General features: G+C 38.2%; 2 protein-coding genes across 5 annotated transcripts in view; one reads left to right on the top strand and one right to left on the bottom strand.

Moving 5' to 3' along the window:
- trmt44 (tRNA methyltransferase 44 homolog) overlaps positions 1–26,484 on the bottom strand; it is a 157,447-nt gene that overhangs the window by 21,701 nt on the left and 109,262 nt on the right. Inside the window, exons 8-10 of one of the 2 annotated variants that reach the window (XM_079603545.1) lie at positions 19,145–19,328; positions 18,645–19,005; positions 1,524–1,640 (exon numbers count right to left, since the gene is read on the bottom strand). In XM_079603545.1, the coding sequence (XP_079459671.1) occupies positions 1,524–1,640; positions 18,645–19,005; positions 19,145–19,328 (662 nt within the window). The remainder of the gene's footprint in view (positions 1–1,523; positions 1,641–18,644; positions 19,006–19,144; positions 19,329–26,484) is intronic. The other variant, XM_079603546.1, reaches the window with a different exon arrangement.
- On the top strand, positions 5,267–8,069 carry LOC306993765 (uncharacterized protein). Of its 3 annotated transcripts, none has more exons than XM_079603772.1 (4): positions 5,267–5,521; positions 6,527–6,597; positions 6,970–7,128; positions 7,410–8,069. In XM_079603772.1, the coding sequence occupies exons 1-4, from the start codon at positions 5,322–5,324 to the stop codon at positions 7,439–7,441; spliced, it is 462 nt and encodes a 153-aa protein (XP_079459898.1). In that variant the 5' UTR covers positions 5,267–5,321; the 3' UTR covers positions 7,442–8,069. The 3 variants fall into 3 exon arrangements, with proteins under 3 accessions (XP_079459898.1, XP_079459900.1, XP_079459899.1); XM_079603774.1 differs by lacking the exon at positions 5,267–5,521 and adding an exon at positions 5,542–5,890; XM_079603773.1 differs by lacking the exon at positions 5,267–5,521 and adding an exon at positions 5,897–6,080.

Here is a 26,484-nt window from a genome sequence, read left to right as displayed (position 1 = left end):
CGCGACATGCACATTTACGCACCATTAAAAAAATGATATCCACGCAAACAATGTAGAATAGCTTGGAAATAGCGTGCATCTCCCTCAGACTGTAAACGAAGCTCGGGCGCACCAGATAACACGTCATCAGCGTCTTACGTCAGCAGCGTCACTGCGGAGTCCTGAACGCAGATTCACAACAGACCCGGGAGAGAATACAATGCTGAATAAAGTCTTATTTTGTGTTATTTTTGGACCAAAAAGTATTTTCGATGCTTCAAAAACTTCTAACTAACCCACTGATGTCACATGGACTACTTTGATGATGTTTTTATTACCTTTATGGACATGGACAGTATACTGTATATACATTTTCAATGGAGGGACAGAAAGCTCTCGGAATAAATCTAAAATATCTTAAACTGTGTTCCGAAGATGAACGGATGTCTTACGGGCTTAGAACGACATGAGGGTGAGTCATCAATGACATTATTTTCATTTTTGGGTGAACTAACCCTTTAAGGTCGGTCAGAAATCTTGGAGTAACATTTGATGACCAGCTGACCTTCACAGACCACATTACAAAGACAGCTTGATCATACAGGTTTGCACTGCACAACATCAGGAAGATCAGGCCTTTCCTAACTGAGCATGCAACATAACTTCTCGTCCAGGCCCTGGTTATCTGTAAGCTTAATTACTGCAATGCTCTTCTGGCTGGTCTTCCACCATGTGCAACTAAACCTCTACAAATGATCCAGAATGCTGCAGCTCGTCTTGTCTTCAACAAGCCCAAAAGGGCCCACCTCTGTTCATCTCTCTGCACTGGCTACCACTCGCTGCTTGTATCAAGTTCAAGGCATTGACACCTGCTTACAGATCGACCACAGACTCCCTCCTACTTTCACTCGCTCCTACGAGTCTACATCCCTACCAGAAGCCTACGATCGGTCAATGAGCGACGGCTCGTGGTACCATCACAGAGAGCCACAAAATCACTCTCAGAACATTCTCATTCACAGTTCCATGCTGGTGGAATGATCTCACCACCCTCATCCGGAATGCAGAATCCCTGAAAACATTCAAAAGACAACTGAAAACTCATCTCTTCCGTAAGCTCTTAACATAAATAAAATTTAAATTTAAAAATAAAATTTCCTTTTCCTTTAATCCTCCCTTGTCTGGCTTATGCTACTCTGAGCAATGCCGGAACTTTGTACTTTGAGCATTTCTTGCGTTGTTTTTGACTCTTCACGATGACTCGCTTGCTTTAGTCCTCAGTTGTAAGTCGCTTTGGATAAAAGCGTCTACTAAATGACTAAATGAAAATGTAATAATTGATGATCTTTACAACAGAACTGAATCATTGCTGAACTGACTTCAGCTGAACAATGACACTATTTTATTTTAGGGCTACTGTATAGCCGAAATTCATTGAATAATTTTCCTGTTATTACTGTAAAGCTGCTTTAAAACAATCTATATTGTATAAAACGCTACATAAAAAAAAAGTGGCTTGACTTGAATGGAACAGGGCTAAATACCTCTGAACACCTGGTGATTGTTTTTCAGTAGAGTCTGGAGACCACCACATTCTTTCTTTAGTGCTTGGAGAGTAGACCGGTCAAGGAGGTTGACTACTTCACTAATCAACAAACTTCCTGAGAAAAAAAAGCAAAGAGATAGGATGAGGGGTATTAGAAAAGAGGCTAAAGAAGAATAAAAGGTGGAGTAAGAAGAACAACAACAACAAGGAAGGAGGAAGAATGATGATAGTATACAGAAATAGCCAGACTGTTCTCACGTAAATGTGTCTCTATAGCACGCATTGTGTTTATCGTGCAATTTATAAGTGGAAATCAGTTTTTACATGCATATGATAATAAGTTTTAGCGTGCATTTGATACGCACTTCATTGCGTGTAATACACACGCACCCCACACCACTAATTCTACCCAAACGTATAATACACACGCACCACACACCACTACTAAACCTACCCTAACCAACCCATGCGTATCCTATGCATGTAAAAACTAATTTCAGCGTATAAATTACACTATAAACACACTGCGTGCTATATTATTTTCTTAAACCTACTTTTTTTAACTCCTCGTAGGTAGTTGCTCCGATTGTTTAACAAAAACTGAATCAGATCATCCTCAGACCATGCCGACAAGAAAACATGTTATGCAAGTTGATAATATCGTAATTGTTGCTCATCGTAATTTTAGTGTCTTTGTTTATCCCAAGGTTTTCCCGCACCCTGCTGGATCCAGGCCGTATCCAGATCTGACGAGGGACCTTCGCCTGGACCCGAAGTCAACGCAGTGCTGAAGTGCCAACTAGCCTCTCCCTATGGAGGATCCCTCTACAGATATAAAGCATTAAGGAAAATTCACGTATCTACCCCGTAGTGATCAAATAAAATACAATTCTGTATCAAATTCATAGGCCGGACAAGTAGTTTGTTTAGCCTTGGTTTGTAGAGAATTACAAACATGCGCACATATATTCAAACGCACATGACTATAGAATTAATTCTCGATGCGCACGTGAGCGCCATCAGTGTTTATCACAGGTTCGCGCTTAAAGAGAACGGTGTCGTCTTAGCGGCCCCTAATTTAATAACAAATTATCCTTTCAACGGAAGTGAATCAATCAAAACTAAGTTTAGCTGGAAAATAACATTATTCAATAAACGCTATAAAGCCAAAACAATCTGTTACCTTAAATTATACGTTTATCTCTGGAAAGCAGCTTTGAAACTATCTACATTGTTAAAAGCGCTATATAAATGAAGATGACATGACATGTAAATTAGGGCGGGCGGGCGGGCACAATTGGTCCACTAGTTCTAGATTGACAGCTCCTCCTCTAGCAAATCAATCGAAGAGGGGAGTTGACGTCACTCCAATGCGACTCATGCTACTCATGCTCACTCATACAGGTGAAGATAACCATCAGCTCAGCTGGCCAAAATCTTTTCGTGGCAGGACACCGTTAAACTGTATGTGTGCCTGCAACTCGACCTGTTACCGGTATATACATCTACCTGGCGATCCGTTATCGTTAAATATGTCATCCTAACGACGACCTGTCACAGTTGTGCCTGTCTGACGATCCATCATATTCACCTTTAATGCCCTTATTTTAATGACCTGGCACTGCGAGCGTCGATCTCCTCTGAGCCTCACAACAGTGTTTCATTAAAGAACTCCCGATTTGAACAAGAAGTTTGAATGAATGACTACTTTCATATTTAATCTATAACATGGAAGGGCAATGTCGGTCCTGGGTGGTGAGTTTAGCTCCACCAACCCTTATCAAACACACCTGAACCAACTAATCATTGTTGGACTACAAATTGATAAAAAAATGTAAAATCTAGGTTCCAAAACAATCGTAAATAAACTGAGAAAGTAGAGTACATTGAATTTAGCATTTAAGGTTATGATGATGATATCAGCTGTTAAAGGGCACCTATTATGACATTTAAAATGTTCCTAATGTTGTTTTGGGAGTCCCCAACAACAGTTTTACGTGCATGCAATGTCAAAAAACACTTTTGTTTTCGTATAATATGCATTTATTTTTACCTGATTTGCTCACCGACTCCCAAATGATTCGTTCAACGACTCGTTTTTCCAAACCCCTCCTTTGCGCGACGCTAATCTGCGTTGATTGGTCAGATGACCCAGCAGTGTTTACAGAGATAATACTTATTGTTTAATACGGAGTACAATGATGCTTTTATCAATTAAATCGTGTTATAATAATGATTATGGTCCACTGCTTTGTAGTTTGTAGTAAAAAAATTAAAATAAGATAAAGAATTTAATGTTATGTTAGCGAGCATAGCCCAGAGTTCATATTGTAAAAGCACAATCAGTCTTTGTTTGCGTTAGCCCGATGCATAAACATAACGTTTTTACAAAAAAAAATGCAGTTACGTTACTACGAGGTATTATTCTATTCTTTAAGACATTGGTTCTCAAAGTGCGGCCCGCGGGCCAATGGCGGCCCGCGGAAACATTTCTGGCGGCCCGCGATAACATCTGATAACATTTGTAAAACTGTTAAAACTGTACATTGCTTTGAAAAAATATTTTTTCGTTTAGTGGTGTTTAGCGGCATCTATAGGCATAAGCGGTAATTACGACCGATCGCACTTGACCTCTCACTCCCAGAAGGCATCAACGGAACGGTTGTCTGTAACGTTAGATGGATATGATGGAGCGAGAGCCAGGGCGGGAGCCTGGCCCTTCGAGAAAAAAACGTCATGTTAGCGAGGAGAAAAGGCAGTTTCAAGATAAATGGACAAACGATTAGGCTACTTTGTCGAACCTCACGGGTCGGATAAAGTCGTTTGCCTGATCTGCAAGAAGGTAATTGCAACAGAGGAACATCAGAGGAATCGTGGCCAACCGAAAAGAGCACCACAAATCCCATTGCAATTCAAATCCCATTGCAATTTAAAAGGGTATGTTGACCAAGTAATCAATATTCAGTGTGATTTAATGACAAGCTTATTAATAGCCTCGTTTCCATTACCTTAAATTTTTTTATCTAATTTCTGATCATACATAAAATAATAATACATTATTCGCAACTACTTTTATTTATGTGAACTCATAATAACAATAAAACGTTGTGCTTTTGTCAAATAAAATACAACAATGCTTAAAAAAGTGTCAAAAAGTCATAAACAAAAATCTGAAAATTCGTCGATATTTACTTTTTTTGCGCAGCAGTTGGTGTTTCAAATTAAAATTTTGGTGTTCAAAAAGACGTTTTGAGAAGTGTTTCGTTTCAAAAAGACAACAACCGTTCATTTTTCAATTACGGATTAAAATATATAGATAGGCTAATAATAGGGCAAAACATTTGCGCAAATCTGTAATGGTGCTTTCACACCGGACGCGAATAGCGCGTCAGGCGCGAGTCATTTCAATGTTAAGTCAATGCAAAGAGGCGTTATGCGCGTAAAACGCGTGTAACGCGTCTTTGCATTGACTTAACATGGAAATCACTCGCGCCTGACGCGCTATTCGCGTCCGGTGTGTGGGTGCAGTAATAATGGAAACGCGACTGACTGCACCCACACACCGGACGCGAATAGCGCGTCAGGCGCGAGTGATTTCAATGTTAAGTCAATGCAAAGACGTTTACGCGCGTAACGCGTCTTTGCATTGACTTAACATTGAAATGACTCGCGCCTGACGCGCTATTCGCGTCCGGTGTGAACGCACCATGACAGGCAATGATATGATGATACACTCTAAAAAATGCTGGGTTATTTAATCTACCCAACCGCTGGGTTATGAAATGTTTTACCCATTATGGGTTATTTATATGGAATTTGGGTAATTTTGTTCAACTCATGCGTTGGGTCAAAATCCATCAACCCAACATATATATCGTTTGACCCAGCAAGTGGGTTGATTGTGCTTCGAACATCATCAGCAGAGTCCACACACCGAGCGCTCGTCACAGCAGAGAACCTGACTGGTCATCCAGCGAGGCAAATAAATAATAAAAGGTATGTGTACACTACTTTTCTTATTCACATTGTCTGTGTTGCGTTACCTAATAAATTAGTATATTTATATTTGTCGAAACTGGAGAGTCGCTGTGTTTTCCCCCACGCCGACCACGCCGCCAACTATGACTAGATGCTGAAAGTATCTATAAAGAAATAGTCATTCAGTTTCACCCTTCATACCAGTTGGTGGCAGTAATGCACCATATCATTGTGTGCCAACCGCCAAAAAACTCTAAAAGAAGAAGACGACGACTCTCAATTAGGAACTTGTGTGTGTGTGCACCTGCGCGCCGTTACATCTGCTGAGCGTTTGGTGCGACGTGACACGGATTTTTCCTCCTCAATTTTTTCCTGTTATTTTTGCAGGTATTATTGTTACAACTTGATTATATGCACACGAGATCTGTGATGCAAATGTATTTGTTTATAGCGCAGATAATTCGGGTAATGACGTTCGGGGTTGTGAATATGTTGATATGCACATAACGTTAATGCAGTCGACTGTCCTCCATTTTGTGAGCTCTGTAACACGAGGTGATAGTGAAATGCGTTTACGGTAACGTTAATTCGATTCAAATTGATTCCAGTAAAGGTTATAGTGTTCATTATGAGTTTATTTCAAATTTGTGTTTGGTTTATTAAGTGATCTATTACATATAAAGATCGGATGCACTTATTTTGCAGAACTGTCAGTCTTATCTGTCTATTTCGCCTTCTGCGCGGGGGGGCCTGTGACATTAAGAAATATATAATATATTTATGTGCTTTGAAAGCTATGCTGTGAGTTTATTACAAATATTATTGTGCAGTAAGAGAACATAGACAATTTACATGTATACAATTTGTCATATGAATTGTAAAGAGAGAAGGATTTTGTGATGCTAAATAAAATAGGCCTAGCTGGTATCTTCAAATTGGAGTATATTCTGCTGTTATAGTCAGCATTGCGTTTGCATGGTAGAAATTGTATTTTTGCTTAAGCTCTTTTTTTGTTTGTTTCAGATCAATGGACACCTTTGTCATAAACACTTTAACAGACTGGCAACTGACAGACCTTGTCGAAAGATTTAAAGGTAAGAATTAAGAAATATTTGGCTAGTTTTTTCCATCCACAGCATATCAAGTCTTTGCTACTCAAGCCCTTTTCAGACGCGATTTCTTATGAAATAAAATGTCCTCTTTTTTTCAATATAGCTTCAATATAATGTCAAAGTGACTCCAATAAATTAATAGGGCACATGTATTTTGTAGGCTTTCAGTGCTTCATACTATTTTGTAATAACAAATAGGGGTGTAACGGTTCACAAAATTCACGGTTCGGTATGTTTTCGATACAGCAAAACGAAAGAAATGCCAGAGAAATTTCCTTGATTTTTCTTTTTTTATATATAATTTTTTTTTAATTAAAACTAACAAAGTATGAAATTTTTTTCCTTTGTGCACAGGAAATATGGTACCCCAGTACGAAGCCACTGGATTCCTAGAGGAAAGGCTGCGGAACATCAGGAAGCGGCTGAGATCAACCAGCAGGTCGCGGAGCACGGCACAGACGACATCACCACAAACGCCAGATGATGCTGCTCTTGCAAGGGCTCGCATACCAGGTAATTATTAAATTAAAAAAAATTATTTGATGAAGCAAAACATCCATATTTCAGTGACTGACAACTTTGTTGTTCTTTACAGAATGTAAATGAATGTTATTTTCTGTAATGTGAGCTATATGCTCTAACACTTGATCAAAAAAGGTTTGGAATATTTCGTTATGTAATGAAATGTAGACTATTACAGTTTACTATATATTTTTTTTACTATAGTAGTCGGTAGACATTTGGTCCTTACTCGCACTCTTGTATATCTCACTCTCTTGTATTTTCTTTTTTAGCCTGGAATAAACATGGTCGAGTATCTCCATGAGGCCAAGGCGTCCAAGCCATACCCCCACGTCCTGACGCTGGGTAATGACCGGAGTGCATCTCAGGCATTCGTAATAATATCTGGACAGGCCCTGGCGCAAAAAACACTGCTTCAGGCCATTGATGTCTGTTTTAAGGCATTTTTTGTCTTTGACGTCGAATACCCAAAACAGTGTGAGCATGTGTGGAAATTCGTGCAAAATGTGATCTATGAAATTCCAGGAGGTGAGTCAAAAATAAAGTTTTTCAAGACTAGAATACTTGCTTGCAAGTAGCTTAATAGCAGCTTTTAGGAATTTTAATTTGTTCAATATAGAGCTGCTGAGTGTTGGCCTGTCGAGTGTTCATCCAGTTTAATCAAAATTGTTGTTTTGCTCTGGATGTGTTCCAACCTGAGTGAACTGCATCAGTTCCAGTATATTGTTAGGAACTGCACCAGTTCCAGTATATTGTTAGGAACTGCACCAGTTCCAGTATATTGTTAGAAACTGCAGCAATACCAGTATATTGTTAAGATCTGCTCCAGTTCCAGTACTGTTAGAAACTGCACCAATACCAGTATATTGTTAGGAACTGCACCAGTTCCAGTATATTGTCGATATTAATGTAATAATTTTTTTCAAAGATTCCATTGGTGTTTTGTTTTTGTATTGTTTAAGTGTTTATTGTATAATATATGCCTAAATGTATTGTATGTATTCTGTTCTAGGTTTGTAGTTTAACAGTTTTAAATGGGTAGTCAATTGCAATTTATTTTCTAAATTGTACTGTAATGTGTTAGACTTAATCTGGCATATGGGTAAATTTTACCCTCCATAATATGTAGTTTAATCAACCTAGAATTGTAATTAATTTGACCCAGCATTTGGGTACACTATATAACTAATATGTAGTTAAATCAACCCATAATTGTAATTAATTTGACCCAGCATTTGGGTACACTATATAACTAATATATAGTTAAATCAACCCATAATTGTAATTAATTTGACCCAGCAATTGGGTACACTATATAACTAATATGTAGTTAAATCAACCCATAATTATAATTAGTTTTACCCAGCATTTGGGTAGAATATTTAACTCAACTGTTGGGTTAAATATGACCGACCCAACTTTCTGGGTCAAATTAACTACTGCTGGTCTGGTGCAATATTGCTCCAGCGGTTGGGTTATAAAACAACCCAAGTTGGGTTATTTTTAACCCATCATTTTTAAGAGTGTATGCATGATGATGATGACTTGTTTGGTAAGCTTCTATTTTAAAAGTTTCTCTCTCTCTCTCTCTGTCTGTCTCTCTGTTCTCTCTCTCTCTCTCTCTCTCTCTCTCTCTCTCTCTCTGTCTGTCTGTCTGTCTGTCTGTCTCTCTGTTCTCTCTCTGCGCTCTCTCTCTCTCTCTCTCTCTCTCGTACTTGAAATGGACTGCACACAGGACTGTTATATCCAAAATTTGTCTGTTGAGGGTAGAGAACACTAGGGATTTTGTTTGAATTGCAATTTTTCTCAAGATTTTCACAAGTTTTGCCAGGTTTAGCCTCAGTCATAAATTAAAATGTGTTTATTGCAGTAAATTTAAACTGTAGAGATGCAACCTGGTCATTAAAATTATTTCAAATGGGATTTTCTCTTCAGTTTTTTTTTTCTTTTTCTCCCCCGCCCCTTTGGCGGCCCTCAGTTCAATGTTGGGTTCCTAAATTGGCCCTCACCTATCAAAACTTTGAGAACCCCTGCTTTAAGACAACTCCGAAAACAACGACAAACACTTCACATATCTCAATACAATTGCCATTGAAGACCTAGAAGCTAAACGGTGCTTACTCAACAAACAAAATAATTATTAAGCATGCTACATAAAACATAAAAGCAATAATTATTAATAACACTTACAGGTTGTGATACGGATGAGGAAGCTGATGCAAATACACTTAGAAATGAACCTTCCTTCAATATCAGCCGGCTCGCGAATCCAAGTTAGATTGCATTTAAAAAGCAATCGTCTTCAAAATGGCGTGAACAAAGCACAAGGCTCGGACTACACTTCTGTGGTATAGTTATATGAATTGTAGCCACTTAGTCTTCAAATGCTCCTCCTTGGGCAGATGAAAAAGGTTTGCTTTTGAGTCGCACTTCAGAACACAGCGTCTCGTCGCCATGATATTTTCCCTGGCCTTGGAGCGCAATAAGTGGGCGTATCATATTCAAATAACTTGACAAGTTGACGTCATATAGTCAGAGAAAAAGCTTCGGTCTTCTAACGATTCATAAAAATGACTCAGAGTCGACTCTTACTTTTGAAAGACAATAACTTTATATACGGTGCACTTTCATATTTCAAACTTTGCAGGATGTTTTTGTTCACTTAGATCTATGTTACACACTACATGAAAGGTAAATTTCAAAATTCCATAATAGGTGCCCTCTAAGTAGCGTTTCCAGCAAGAGATTCCTGCCAGTCCTGTTCTCTCTATTGTAAGTTAAATGAGTCAGATTACTGAGACTCTCACCATTTGTCTTTAATGGCTCTTGGAGCCCCTGGCCCAGTCGTTGACTGATTGGATTAGCATCTATGCATTTGAATGACACTCTTATGCTGATGAGAACAGGGAAATTCCGTTAACGGGCTTACTCCTGTACTTCATTTGCATGCTTTTGTTTAAGGTCGTCACCCAGGTGCTTTGTCTCCATTTCTAAGCACTGCCCTCTAAATGTATATAAACTACAATGTACACTGCCTTAGTAAGACTTGATGACTGCAGCTACCGACAGCTCGTGTTCTCAATAAAGAATCCTGCTGAAGATACAACCAAGTGTCTAATACTACAGACAGTAGTTGACGCTAAACTCTGCACTAAACTCTGAGTTGACGCTAAACTCGGACAGCGGCACTCCAGAAACGACGTTGCCCATCCCTGATCTTTTAAATAATTTTCAAATTGCTTTATTCAAAATTTAAGGTATATTTAAAACATGAATCCTAAAGTAATATGCTGTTATGTAGCTATGTAAATAAACACAATAAAGTATGTAATAAATCACTGCATCAAATACACCTGGTTTCTGTAACTGAACACTATAATTTTCATTAATCTTTTGTCAAATCTGGCGTAGTCAATGCACTATGGTACATTTAGTCTTAGAATTACCAGGTTAGCTATATGATCGTTTAACACCAACAATTAAGAAAATATTTGAGGATGGCGCATTAAACGGTAACGGATCGGCCGATAGGCTGTGCGATATATTTATTTATTTTTTACAAAGGCTACATGTTTTAAATTTGAGTAGTTGTTCTTTGTTTTACATACTTTGAACTGTACCATAAATGCCTTGTATTTGTCTTACAGCGTGTCCTAACTACATGCGACGCGACTTGCGATAAAATTAATATTTTCCATGTTAATCAGAGTTTTTGTCTAACCAGCCGCGAAAGCGACACGCAACGATTCTATTCTAGAAACTGTTTCTATTTTTCTGCGACGTCTCGCTGGAACAACAAACACAAAGTGTGGGAATGATAATCATAGGTACTGTTTATGAGCTTTATTTAATGTTAAAAGCATGTAAGGTGACTTTGAATATCATTTAGTGCTCCCAGCTTTGTAGCTGTAAAAGCAACAATGGATAATTCACCTCAGATCTTGAAATTAAACAAATGGAAACAAGAACGTTCAAACTGTGAAGAAACAAGTGTATTATTTGGCAAAGATTGTTTTAGTAACTCAGTAGCTTATGTATTTTAGTGTATTATGTATTTTAGTATTCAACAATATAATAGATCTGCCTTAAAGGTGGACGATGATGAAATAGTTTTTTGTATTATTTTCATGTTATCACTGTGAAGCTGCTTTGATACAATCTGTATTGTAAAAAGCGCTATATAAATAAAGGTGACTTGACTTGACTTTGATTAATGTTTAAATGGTGTAATATTTGTGAACTTGATTATGTAGCCTACTTATCCATTTTCTTGCAATTGCCATCAAGATTACTCTCTGGTGCTGCGCACTTGATGCAAAAGCCCACCCACACGCTGTTCTGATTGGCTGTGGGTTTCGATTGAATTTTACACATCTCGCAGTCATGTCATGTCTAGTGTGGACAGACAAATTATTTGTCGCTGGATCTTATCGTATCCGGTTAAGACACGGTGTTATACTTTTTGCACTGTAGGCCTTGTCTGTAATGGAACTAATTTAAAAATTAAAAAGGTAGGCTGTGCGTAGTAGTGAAAGGTCAAAGTCCTAAAGTCTTCAGACGAGTACAATGGCTTTTTTAAATGTATTTTTTGCAAAGAAATGTAGCGTTTCAAAACTGCAGGATGTTTCACTTACAGCAGCCTTCAGGGTTCCTACACATTTTCCATTTCAAAATTCCATAATTTTCCAGACTCAAATTTCAAATCTTCTCTATAGATTTTCACACCATATTAAAAGTGCCCCTATTATGCTTTTTCAAATATTCCCTTTCATACAATGTGTAATGCAGCTATCTGCAAAGGTATGAAAATGAAAGAGCACGCAATAAATTAAGTTATTGTTTCTAAAAAGAAAGAATCGACTTTGAACCACTTAAAACGAGTCATCAGGAATTTGAATCCCACTTCCGTGACGGCTACTGGGTAGGTCACTGGGTAACCAACCCGGTCACACTAAATGCGTCCCTAGCACCTATTGTGTTTTTACCGTGCAATTTATACGCGAGAATTCGTTTTTACGTGCATAGGATACGCATGGGTAGGTTAGGGTAGGTTTAGTAGTGGTGTGGGCTTCCGATAAGCACTGTAAGTGGTAGACCAATCACAGCAGAGTAGGCTCGTGAGTCGTGACAAGGAGGGATTTAAAGAGACTGATTCATCGAACCTGTGTGAGAATCATGAAAAATGTGGTGATGTGCAATGTATATTATGAGAAAATGAAAGCGTTTTTTGTAGGAGACCTCCAAAGCAAAATTAGGATTTTCACCCCGCAAAAAATATTTTAAGCCAGTTATTGATATATTCAGCTGTAGTGTCAGTAGACAAAGGTTATATATAAAACTATAAATTGTAATGTGCAAGCATGCAAAACAATTCACGTGCACATGTGAATAGTTTCTCGAGGGCACAAAAAAGTTTATCATATACTACTGTGCAAAAGTCTTAGGCATGTCAGTATTTTCACCCCAAAAAGTGGATTTAAGCCGGTATCACCCGTGTCCTCCACCACCCCATCACCTCACTCTTGGCTGGTTTTCTATCCCAGTCAAAGGGGGGATAAATGACTATATCTGATTTCATGTATGTGTGAACTCGTGAATGCACAGCATTTTTTTATTATTGTTATTTTAAATTCATTAGATTTTCTATAATAGAAAACTAAACAGGGGCAATAGTCTGGAAATGCAAATATTTTTCCATACTCTGCTTTCTTTTTTCCATACTTTTCCAGACCTGGAAATTACTCAAATCAAATTCCATACTTTTCCAAACCCCGTAGGAACCCTGAGCCTTAGCATATTAACATCATGAGCCAAGTAATGTTGTTTAAGACCAATTACCAGTGTGCACATTCAAATTCTCATGTATCTCAAAAAAAGAGGAATTTAGTTATTTGTATATGTCCAGAGTTCAGATAACTTTACTGCTTGAAAGTCCTTGTAAAGTTTAAAATAAACTGTTGTCTTTCCCTGTATGAGTGAGCATCAGTAGCCATGAGTCGCATTTGGAGTGACGTCAACTCGCCTCTTCAATTGATTGGCTAGAGGAGAAGCTGTCAATCTAGAACTAGAACAATCTAGAACAATGGTGAAGCTTAAGCCCGTCCTAATTTACATCAAACTCGAACTGCAACATTTGGAAGAGCAAGCGCAGATCATGGAAAGAAGAGCGAGGAGAAAAACAGCACAAGCGTAAAAAAAATATATATATGAGCAGAAAATGCAAGAGAGCACAAAGTAATACAACCAAGTAAAACGTTATTTTAAAGAAAACATGAACATAAGTTTAAGTTTCGTGCAAAATCATTTTTAATGTGTTTTAAGGTTTTATTCATGCTTGTTATTTTTTTATTCAAGCTTATTATATTTTGATCTGTGACCACGTTGTTTGCTATTCTGATCATTTTGCATTATTTTTTTCAGTTTGTGCAATATATCTTTAAATTTTTGAATCATGCTTCTTATTTTTTTATCCCTGGCCGCAATACATTTGGCGGGATATTGATCCCATAGAGCAGAGGTGATAATGGTCTTTGAAGAGAACTGGTTTGGGGCCCGATGACAACAGGGGAGAGGGGGAAGGTTTTATGATGTCTAGAGCATTTTGATTAAGTCCATTCGTTACACTCTCGAGGAGAAATCTAAACAAATGAGCACAGCCAGTCTATGAGTGCAGCACACACAAAGAAACTCAGTTAACATACTGCGGTAAAAATAATGACACTGAAAATGTGACACTGATTTCATAAGACATGTAATTAATATTAAGTCACTTACATTTTAGACGAAATATTGACTGTTTTTGTTCTATTTTAGCATCGCTTATTAGCACCTTTTTTATTTAAGACCGCTTATTACCTGCATTTCTGCGCTCACTATCGACATACCAATGAAACAATTATTATTCTTTTTAAATCAGACCAAACACATTTTTATTTTTATTCAGGAGTTATATATATACAAAAAGATAACTTTTGATAACAGTAGCCTATTGATTAAGAAAATGGTGGAGGCTGGTGGATGCTTTACATTGGTGGCGGTTGAGGAGATTCACCGTTCTATGTAAAGCGCTTTGAGTGTCGAGAAAAGCGCTATATAAATGTAATGAATTATTAGGGGCCAAGCACTGAAGGTGCGGGCACCTATTGTATTTGTTCTGGTTCTTATTCTGCTTCTTTTTCTTTTTCCGACTGGGCATCTATGGCAGCCTATAGAACCGTTTGCGGGAAACTTATGAAAATTGGCACAGTGATAGAGGACAGCCTGATCTATCACCATACCAAATTTGGAGTCTCCAACTCATTCCCTCTAGCGCCACCAGCTGTCCAAAGTTTCACTCATGTTTATGCTAATAACTTTTGAACCACAAGGGCTAGAAACAAAATTCCTTTTTCCTCTGATTCCTGAGCTCATGACGATTCGACTGCACCCTATGACGTCATTTTCCGTCATAATAGTTTTCCCGCCATTTTTAATTTTCCGAAAAACCTACTTTTTCGAACTCCTCCTAGGCCGTTGCTCCGAATTTCACGAAAAATGAACCAGATCACCTCCAGACCTTGACGACCAAAAGTTATGGAATTCAAGTTGATTCGGATTACCGTTCTTGAATACCGCGCAAAAAAAATTTACGTAGCGCTTGCGAAAACAGACGTAAGGCCGTATCTCCACAACGCTTTATCGGATTCAGACCAAATTTGGTACATGTCATCACAAGCATGACCTGAGGCTACAAGCTGCGTTTCGGCGCAGCGCCACCTACTGGTCCGGAGATATGAAGAATTTATGTTTTTGCTTATAACTTCTGAACGGTTTGTCCAAAAATCACAAAAGTGGTCTCGTTAGATTCAGGGCGTCGTGCTGAGTCGACTGATATCCAATCTTCCCATATCGGCCATTTTGGCTGTCGGCCATTTTGAATTATGTGCTAAAATGCTGTATTTTATGAACGCATAAACGTTTCGTTGCGAAACTCAGTATGGGTCATCAGTACAATGCCCTAAAGGTACTCAAAAATGTATGAGACAGCGCCACCTTTTGGTCAAAAGTTATAATGAAATTTCCAAAAATGCTAATAACTTTTGAATAAATTTGCCTATAGTAATGACACTGATCTCAATAGATTCCTTGGGTTATGCTGAAAACATAGATACCAATTTTGCCATAGTCAGCCAAACTTCCTGTCCGCCATCTTTATTTTCTTTTAAAACCTACTTTTTCGAACTCCTCCTAGACCGAACGTCCGATTTTCACCAAAATCGGATCGTGTCATCTCCAGACCGTGCCGAGTAAAAGTTATGGATTTCGTGTCGATAGACGAAACCGTTTTCGTATACCGCAGTGGCAAAGTTGAGGCATGATGCCAAAATGACTATTCAGGCTTTATATCTGCAATGCCTTGACATATTGACACCAAACTTTGTAAGTGTCATTGTCACTTCACTCTGACCACATCACATCAGTTTCGTAATTGCGCCACCTATTGGTCGAAAGTGATAATCATATTTTTAGTTAATGTATGTGATTTTTCAACCATTTTGCCAAAATTCATCTTCAAATGTCTTTAATTGCTCCTTGCTGCAGTTTGTCTCACACTTTCAGCCATGTAGGCATATCTCGTCGTCTGCTTTTGCGCTTGGCCCCGTAATGGCTGCTTGCAGCTATATTTATTATTATTATTATTATTATCGGGACGTAACTTGGAGTTGGTGAAGGGAGACAGGCTCGTCCAGGGCGGGCACAAGTGACTCACAGGGGAGGCTACTGTAGGCCTCCCAATGCCCGCCCATGGCACCGGGATTTTCGATGTATTTTAAGTCTGCATGAATAGTAAGTTGCATTAGTCTTTTCTTCCCATTGTGATGTATATCTGAGTGAAACGGCATCTTGAACAAAAATAAACGTAGGGTGGGACTAGATTTTGTCCATGAGGAATTGATTAGATCGTTGGATCTTTGTGGTTTGACTGGATTGCTGCGAATGCAATCTCATGTGAGTCACAGGTTGTCCTACCCTCGTGCCTGTAAACACGTCATCAGAGAAGAGATAAAGACAACGATGCAAGACATCGTTGTTATTTTGATTAAATATTATAAGGGCACATTAATTTTCTTTTAAATTATCATATTTTAATGATGTGCATGGATAGATTATTTATAATAAAATACTGCAATATTCCATAAAAAAAAAAAAGAATTGTCAATTTTGATTTCATGGTGACTGTGATCAACATGGTGACCTCTATTCTTTTTTATATTACATATATTAAAGTCACAATGAAATGGAAATAGCGGCAGATATTTTCTTCCATATTGTGATGTACATCTGAGTGTAATGGATTATTTAAAGAATAAAAAATTGAGGGCAAGGACTTGCATCAGTGGCTGATTGGATTTTAAGATGTGGCTGCTGCGCTCAAAAGGGGTGGCAGATGAACGTGAGCTTGCAGGAGCAGGATTTAAGTGGACTAAATAACTGGAGAAGTCCTGCATACATCAACAAAGATAATTCTGTTGTTTTCACCAGAAGATCCAGTTATGATATTTTGATGAAACATTACATTAAGGACAAAACTTTTTTTCTTTAAATGAAACCTATGTACAGGCATTTAGAAAACACATATGGTGGATGTTTATTTTCTAGCCAACTTTAACTGTAACACAGTTAAAGGGGGGGTACAATGGTGTTTCATGTATTCAGAGTTGTTTACAGTGTTAAAGAGATGGATTCTCATGCTAATAATGGCCAAAGTTTGAAAAGTTATTTTGAACGAATAACAGAGAATTTCTGTGCTGAAAATCATACTTCCGGGATGCAACACGTTTCGGCTGTTTTTTTTCTATCGTAGATCTAATGACGTAGACCAGAGTGGAACTCCTTATATGAGCATTGCTCTCGGAAAAGCACGTTCACGCACACGTCGACCAGAGAGAAAGACCGCGCTCATCGACGCGCTACTACCGGAAATCATCATCAGCAGCGCTAAATAGGAATGGTTGATGTCAAGAATGTCTCCAAAAAAGTGTGTTTTGGGATGTGAGGGAAAGTTTACCTTGTTCAGCTTCCCAAAGAACCCAGTGTTACTGGAACAGTGGATGCAGTTTGTATTTCCGAGACAGCAAAGGAGTGTGGCAAGTGCGGTTTTGTGTTCTGGTCATTTCAGTGACGAATGTTTTATTAACAAGGCCCAGGTCGTCGCTGGATTTGCAAACCGGTTGCAATTAAAATATAATATTAAAGGGTTAGTTCACCCAAAAATGAAAATAATGTCATTAATGACTCACCCTCATGTCGTTCTAAGCCCGTAAGACCTCCGTTCATCTTCGGAACACAGTTTAAGATATTTTAGATTTAGTCCGAGAGCTTTCTGTCCGTCCATTGAAACTGTATATACAGTATACTGTCCATGTCCATAAAGGTTATAAAAACATCATCAAAGTAGTCCATGTGACATCAGTGGGTTAGTTAGAAGTTTTTGAAGCATCGAAAATACTTTTTGGTCCAAAAATAACACAAAATAAGACTTTATTCAGCATTGTATTCTCTCCCGGGTCTGTTGTCAATCTGCGTTCAGGACTCTGCAGTGACGCTGCTGACGTAAGACGCTGATGACGTGTTATCTGGTGCGCCCGAGCTTCGTTTACAGTCTGAGGGAGACGCACGCTATATTCAAGCTATTCTACATTGTTTGCGTGGATATCATTTTTTTAATGGTGCGTAAATGTGCATGTCGCGGATGAGACACTTTTACAGCGTGCGTTTCCCTCAGTCTATAAATGAAGCTCGGGCGCACCAGATAACACGTCATCAGCGTCTTACGCCATCAGCGTAACTGTGAAGGATTGACAACAGACCCGGGAGAGAATACAATGCTGAATAAAGTCTTATTTTGTGTTATTTTTGGACCAAAAAGTATTTTCGATGATTCAAAAACTTCTAACTAACCCACTGATGTCACATGGAATACTTTGATGATGTTTTTATTACCTTTATGGACATGGACAGTATACTGTATATACAGTTTCAATGGACGGACAGAAAGCTCTCGGACTAAATCTAAAATATCTTAAACTGATTTCCGAAGATGAACGGAGGTCTTACGGGCTTAGAACGACATGAGGGTGAGTCATTAATGACATTATTTTCATTTTTGGGTGAACTAACCCTTTAAGCAAACCTTCCCGCGCGCTCCCGCTTGAGTCTATAGCTCCGCCTACGCCCAGAATCAAGGACCTCGGCTTTTTCCAGATAGAATCGGAAAGCTGTATTTTTATTTTATAAATATGATGAAACTAAAGACTTTTTGGAGATATGAAGGACGCACTATTACTCTATAGGTACTCAAGATTAACATGAGATTGACTGAAACTAAGTATTTTACCCCCCCTTTAAGAAAAATATGGCATGACACATTAGCAAATTACACATACACCAGAAAGTACATGATTTTTATTGTATGTATTCCTGAAGTTTCTCTCCAGTCTTTTAAGCCAAACATTAGACATTCTTACCTCCTGTATTCCAGGCATCACCGCAATCGCTGCTCTCTATGTCTCTCTCAGTCAGACTCAGCAATGCCTTTGCCACCCTCAGAACCACTGCATCCACAAAATCTCTTGGCAGAGCTGAACAGTTCCTAACAGCCTCTGTCTTTTCTCTTGGTTGAAAGCCATTCACCCAGTCATTCACAGGGGTTGAGATATTATGTCCATTATCATTGTGAGGTCTACGATTGCCACATTGATTGACATTCATACTGACCCCAGAGCTTGTAAATAAGGCCTCACGGCCCCTGATATAATCACTTCGCCGCTCCTCTACCATAGGCTCTTCGGCCTCGCTGTACCTTCTACCTTTGCCTATTATGCATACCTGAAAAAGAGAATGACACACCAGAATGAGGCTCATTTTTTTTTGCCTTTGTTATGTCAATGTAAGAAGCTGCTTTTGCAAGTGAATCTCAAATAATCCATTCTAGAGCCACAGCTCTACAGACATTGGACCAACCTACCCGTTTGGTGGAGGGTATCCTCAGACAATCCTCCTCTGTGTCGAAGCCGCACACTGTGCTGACATCTGTGATGAAGTCAATGTACTCCTTATACTGAGACTTCTTACATTGTCTGCGCTGGTACTTCCCACAGAAGTCAAAGAAGCAGCAGGGAAGCACAAAGTAGCGACATGAGTAAGATGATCTAGGCAAGATAAACACATAGGAGAGGACATAGCAACAATCAATGCAAAAAAAAAACCCATCTACAAAAATATCTTCTGTTTATATTTGACATAGTTTCAAAGACTACATAGTTCTCAGGTGAAGTCAGTCCTGTTCATGAACTAATCACAGTCAGCAAACATGTTTAATGAAAAGTTTGTCTCAGTTATATTATAGGTCACTATAATACATTACAGTATATCATTGCTTCAGCCTACATGTTATTCTACATTGAGTTGTGTCTGATATTTTTTACCTTGAACGTACCAATAATACATGTGTACATTGCACAAATATATTGTCATCTGGGACAAATTCAGTTCACCAAGACACCAAGTTTGAACATTACAGAGACAGTATATGACTACTGATTAAGCTAATCACCTTCACCTAGTGTCTGGTGAATTTTGTACAATTAAAATAAGCTTTACAACACTTGTTGAAGCCATTTCTATGGAAGTAATAATATTTTGAATTTATTTTGTAAGACCTGAGAAAACCTGTGTTGCAAATGGAAGGCTAACAGTTGACCAGTGATCTAGTATAATGTAATTTGATTGGCTGTTAGATTTACTATGAAAGAAATAGAACCCTGTGAAACAGCCAGAAGCCACTGGACTTTGGAGCAACACAGTTTTTATATTTTATGTTTTTGAAATTCATAATTAAACAGTCAAACGAAGAACTTTGGATTCAAGACTTTTATTTACTGACGTTTTGTGTTGAGTACAAAATAACTTTGAAGTCCTAAGCTATAGTGAGTCAGCTTGCTGCACTCACAGCACTTTATTGGAAAGGGTTTAGACAATCTTTTTCACTCTTGTTGAATAAACTATAAACAATTATCAAACATGCACCTGTGGAACAGTCTGTATGAATTTATTTCTTCTGCTGAACACAAAGGAAGATATTTTGAAGAATGTCAGTAACCAGACAGTTGATGTACCCCATTGACTTCCATAGTAGGAAAAAAAATACTATGGAAGTCAATGGGGTACATCAACTGTTTGGTTACCGACATTCAACAGAAGAAAGAAATTCATACAGGTTTGAAACAACTTAAGGGAGAGTAAATGACAGAATTTAAATTTTAAAGTGAATTAATACTTTAAGACACTAAGTTAATAGGTGGTAGATACTTAGCTCACCCAAAAAAATTTATTCTGTCATCATATACCGTATTTTCCGGACTATAAGTCGCTCCGTAGTATAAGTTGCATCAGTCAAAAAATTTGTCATGAAGAGGAAAAAAACATATATAAATCGCACTGGACTATAAATCGCAATTACTTATTTCACAAAGAAAATTTTTTTCACAAAATCCAATACCAAGAACAGACATTTAATCTGGAAAGGCAAGTTACTCTGTCCTGTTTAGAGCTTAGATTCTCTGCCCGAGCCCGATATTTCCCTCCGCTATACTCGGGCCGGACCCGTGATCTAGAGACGTGCGGCGCGGGACTAGATTTGTTGGCCGAGTGCGAGCGGTAGCCTAATGCACTCACTATGTGTGTGCGGGCCAGAGCATGTGAGCGGAGCGGAGCGGAGCGGTAATACTTCCGCCTGAGCGGAGAGCGCCTTTCTGAAGATTCCGTCCGCTCAGCGCCGCTCGCTCAACCCAGAATGCCCTATTGTGTCAAGTCAAGTCATCATTTATATAGCGCTTTTAACAATGTAGATTGTTTCAAAGCTGCTTTACAGAGATAAACGTATAATTTAAGGTAACAGATTGTTTTGGCTTTATTGCGGTTCTTCAATAATGTTATTTTCCAGCTAAAGTTAGTTTTGATTGATTCACTTCCGTCGAAAGGATAATTTGTTATTAAATTAGGGCCCGCTAAGACGACACCTTTCTCTCTACACAGACTTTAAACGTGAACCTGTGATAAACACTGATGGCGCTCATGTGCGCATCAAGAATTAATTCTATAGTTATATGCATTTGAATATATGTCCGCATGTTTGTAATTCTCTACAAACCAAGCCTTAAACTACTTGTCCTGCCTATAAATTTGATACAGAATTTTATTTTATCACTACGGGGTAGATACGTGAATTTCCAGAATGCTTTATCTGTAGAGTGGTAAAGGGATCCTCCATAGGGAGAGGCTAGTTGGCACTTCAGCACTGCGTTGTCATCAGGTCCAGGCGAAGGTCCTTCGTCAGATCTGGATATGGCCTGGATCCGGCAGGCTGCGGGAAAACCTTGGGATAAACAAAGACACTAAAATTGGAGTAGATGCCATTCTTCTTATGATGTAGTGAGTACATCAGGATTTAAGGGAAGTGTTCCCAGTTCCGGCTGACCTAATCTATGCAGCCTAACATTGAGTTATAGAAGTCTATAATGCATTATGTGAATGCTAGGTCAAAGAGATATGTCTTTAATCTAGCTTTGAACTGACAGAGTGTGTCTGCTTCCCGGACAATGGTAGGAAGACTGTTCCAAAGTTTTGGTGCTAAATAGAAAAGGATCTACCGCCAGCAGTCGATTTTGATATTCTAGGTATTATTAACTGGCCGGAATTTGGCTCGCTCAAGTACTGCGGAGCTAAACCATTTAGTGCTTTGTAAGTAATCAACAATATTTTAAAATGTATACGATGTTTAACCCTCTGAGGTCGGCAAACGCACGGGCGCGTTTTGCTCGTTTTTTTTTACATAGCAGCAAAATAGACCTAAAATACTCCGTCAGTTTTGGTCATACAGCCTTAAGAAATATGAAAAAATAAGCTGTTAAATGTCTACTTTTTTTATGTGTCCACTTACAATCGAAATAAAACATTGTGCTTTTGTAAAATAAAGAAAGTAAACAGGGAGTGCTTTCTGCCTCTCAGTCTCCGTGAACTTTTTTTCTGAAGCACGTCTGTAAACATATACAAAACTCAGCGAATACTATTCACTCAGACATGAGCTATATATCTCTATAATCATTTAAGTGTGTAGTTTTAAATTATCTAATTCAAAACTAAAACAAATATTCTCTGTTTATGTAATCTATATATAAAGAGCGAGAGATCATCCGTTCTCATTATCGTTCTGGCAAGCTCATTATCTGCTAATGTGACACGCCCATCGAGAGCGCGCGCGCTATTCAGACGCAGATTATCTGAAGCAACACATGCAAACCAGTCAACGCCCACAACAGCTGGACAACACACTCGCTGTGAGGAATAATAATATCGTGATAATCCTGGAAATTTTACCTCAAACGTGCTGGAGTAGCCTAACAACGGATTCAGCTGCAGATCATCAGTAAGTGCTTTGTTCTAATCGCGATATGAAATGGTGTCTGTAAACCGCAAAAGACTGTTTAAATTTGAATCGCGTTTCTGTGTTTGAATGAATGAACGGCACATGCTGTTGTTTACTCCAGTTCACGCGTTTCTGTGTTTGAATGAATGAACGGCACATGCTGTTGTTTACTCCAGCTCGCGCGTTTCTGTGTTTTAAATGAATGAACGGCACATGCTGTTGTTTACTCCAGCTCACGCGTTTCTGTGTTTGAATGAATGAACGGCACATGCTGTTGTTTACTCCAGCTCGCGCGTTTCTGTGTTTGAATGAATGAACGGCACATGCTGTTGTTTACTCCAGCTCGCGCGTTTCTGTGTTTGAATGAATGAACGGCACATGCTGTTGTTTACTCCAGCTCGCGCGTTTCTGTGTTTGATGAATGAACGGCACATGTTGTTTACTCCAGCTCACGCGTTTCTGTGTTTGAATGAATGAATGAACGGCACAGACGCATGTTGTTGTTGTTTCGCTACTACAGCTCGCGCGTGTCTGTGTGTGAATGAAACTATCTTGCCTACTGAGATGAGTAAAAATCGACTGAATACGTTGAAATAAAATGTCTTTGTATAAGCAACATATTAAACTTCAAATTAACATTTATGCCCTAATATATATTAGCCTATAAAAGACAATATGTTACAGACGAAATATGAAAGACAACATTTCGTTTTGGATAGATTATAAAGTTTTTACTGCCACATCAAAACCTAATTTACAAGGTGCAAACAAAATCTTAAAAGATCAATATAAGCCTTCTCTTTAAATTATTTTTGTTTTTTATTAGTGACAAATTTGGGGAGAGGATAGCCTACATCCAAAACTTTCTGAAAATACGAATGAGAATTAACTGCACAATTACTAGAAATGTTTACCTTGGATATTATACAATTTGCAAGCATACAGTTTGTGGAAAAATACACTTTTTTTCAAGATGTTTCCAACTCTGAACCAATTCTGTAGTTATTTATATATATATATATATATATATGTATGTATGTGTGTGTGTATATATATATGTGTGTGTGTATGTATATATATGTGTGTGTGTGTGTATATGTGTGTGTGTTGTCTTTGCATTCTATCTTGTGGCTCAGTGACACCTGAATGAAATGCTCATTAGTATGCAGCATTAGTGGGTCTGTCTTCTCTCAGGTGTGAATAAGGACATTATTCATGACCTTGTTGGATCATTCACGCCCACCTGCATATTGCCCTTCCAAACAAAAAGTGTCTTCCAAAATTTAAATCAATCTATTGTTTAATGTGAACGATTAGCCCGGATGATTTTCAGATCATTTTAAAGTAAACACTTTAGCCGACAACATCCATTAGTCAAAAGTATTGTGGGAATATGTGAAGTTGGTCGTTTGTGGTCTTATATCAGACAATTTAAGATTGAGTTTTTTGAATAACCACGCATAAATAATATTCTCTCAAAAATGCAAACATGTACATACATGTTGCTCACATATTATGATAGCCATGTTCGTGCTAAATAGAGTGTAATTATACCTTTGCCATTAATATGTTTATAAGCAACTGAAAAAAATACAAATATCAGGTCATGTCAAAACATCTCAAGGACCCCAAAAACACCTTAGACTCCAGAGGGTTAATAGGCAGCCAATGCAGTGTTGACAGAACGGGGCTAATATGGTCATACTTCCTGGTTCTGGTAAGAACTCGAGCTGCTGCGTTTTGAACTAGCTGTAGTTTGTTTGTTAAAGGATTAGTTCACTTTTAAAATGAAAATTCTGTCATCATATACTCACCCTTAAGTTGTTTCAAACCTGTATGAATTTCTTTCCTCTGCTGAACACAAAGGAAGATATTTAGAAGAATGTCAGTAACCAGACAGTTTTTGGTTCCCATTGACTTCCATAGTATATTTTTTTCCTACTATGGAAGTCAATGGGAACCAAAAACTGTTTGGTTACTGACATTCTTCTAAATATCTTCCTTTGTGTTCAGCAGAGGAAAGAAATTCATACAGGTTTGAAACAACTTAAGGGTGAGTTTATGATTACAGAATTTTCACTTTAAAAGTGAACTAATCCTTTAAGCATGCAGGGCAACCACCCAGTAGAGCATTACAATAATCTAGCCTTGAGGTCATGAACACATGAACTAATTGTTCCGGATTTGTCAATGAGAGCATATGACGTAATTTACATATATTTTTAAGATGGACAAATGCGGTTTTACAGATACTAGACACAGGACTTTCAAATGAAATATTGGTATCAAAGAGCACACCCAGGTTCCTAACCGACGACGAAGACTTAACAGAGCAGCCATCAAGTGTTAGACAGTATTCTAGGTTATTACGTGTGGAAGTTTTTTGTCCAATAATTAGAATCTCTGTTTGTTTTTTTTGTTTTTTTTGTAGTAGGCAATTACTAGTCATCCAATTTTTTATATCAGCTATGCATTCCGTTAATTTTGTGAATTGGTAGGTTTCGTTAGGTTTTGAAGAAATATATAGCCGAGTATCGTCGGCATAACAGTGAAAGCTAATTCCATGTTTCCTAATGATATCTCCTAATGGTAGCATGTACAGAGTGAACAGCAGCGGTCCTAGTACTGAGCCTTGTGGTACACCATACTGAACTTGTGATCGATAAGACATCTCTTCATTTACTGCTACAAACTGATAACGGTCAGATAAGTATGATTTAAACCATGCTAGTGCAATTCCACTAATTCCAACATAATGTTCGAGTCTATTTAAAAGGATGTTGTGGTCAATGGTGTCAAATGCAGCACTAAGATCAAGTAATACTAATAGAGAGATACAACCATGATAAGAGCAAATCATTTGTGACTTTAACGAGAGCTGTCTCGGTACTATGGTACGGTCTAAATCCGGACTGAAAATCCTCGCAGATATCATTTCTTTCAAGAAAGGAACATAGTTGTGATGATACTGCTTTTTCTAATATCTTTGACAGAAAAGGCAGATTGGAGATCGGCCTGTAATTGGCAAATTTTTTTTAAGGATCAAGTTGCGTTTTTTTAACGAGCGGTTTAATCATAGCTAGCTTAAAGGTTTTTGGTACGTATCCTAGAGACAAAGATTAATTAATGATATTAAGAAGAGGATCTATGACATCTGGAAGCATCTCTTTCAGTAGCTTAGTCGGTATAGGGTCTAACATACAAGTTGTCGATTTAAATGATTTGACGAGTTTGCAAAATTCTTCCTCTCCTATAGCAATGAATGAATCAAATTTTCCCTCAGGGAGACTACAATGCACTTCCTGATGCGATACTGTATTAGACGGTTGTATAGTTATAGTCCAACATAGTCCAACGCCGTGGCACAACGAGCACACTCAGGCCTTAAGACAGCAGCCAGAAAAATGGAGCGCAACTGGAAGAAAACAAAACTAGAGGTGTTTCGGATTTCATGGAAGGAGAGCTCGATTGCTTACAGAGAGGCTTTAAAAGCTGCTAGATCTGCTTATTTTTCAACCCTATTAGAAGAAAATAAACATAATCCTAGGTATTTATTTGAAACAGTGGCTAAACTAACGAAAAAGAAAGCTTCAAGCCCAGAAGTTTCCAAGCCAAACAGCAGTAATGACTTTATGAACTTCTTCACTTATAAGATCGATAATATCAGAGACAAAATTATAACTATGCAACCGTCTAATACAGTATCGCATCAGGAAGTGCATTGTAGTCTCCCTGAGGGAAAATTTGATTCATTCATTGCTATAGGAGAGGAAGAATTTTGCAAACTCGTCAAATCATCTAAATCGACAACGTGTATGTTAGACCCTATACCGACTAAGCTACTGAAAGAGATGCTTCCAGATGTCATAGATCCTCTTCTT

The sequence above is a fragment of the Phoxinus phoxinus genome, assembly GCF_949152265.1.
Source record: "Phoxinus phoxinus genome assembly, chromosome: 2".
Classification (NCBI taxonomy): domain Eukaryota; kingdom Metazoa; phylum Chordata; class Actinopteri; order Cypriniformes; family Leuciscidae; genus Phoxinus; species Phoxinus phoxinus.
Note: the sequence above shows the minus strand (reverse complement) of the source record. Positions and strands in the feature narration are given on the sequence as shown.

Bases quoted from the DNA above. Each gene is read 5' to 3' on its own strand.
- LOC306993765 (XM_079603772.1), top strand. From the start codon at position 5,322: ATGGGTTATTTATATGGAATTTGGGTAATTTTGTTCAACTCATGCGTT. The intron at 5,522-6,526 runs GTATGTGTACAC...TGTTTGTTTCAG, and splicing joins AGGCAAATAAATAATAAAAG to ATCAATGGACACCTTTGTCA. The intron at 6,598-6,969 runs GTAAGAATTAAG...CTTTGTGCACAG, and splicing joins CCTTGTCGAAAGATTTAAAG to GAAATATGGTACCCCAGTAC.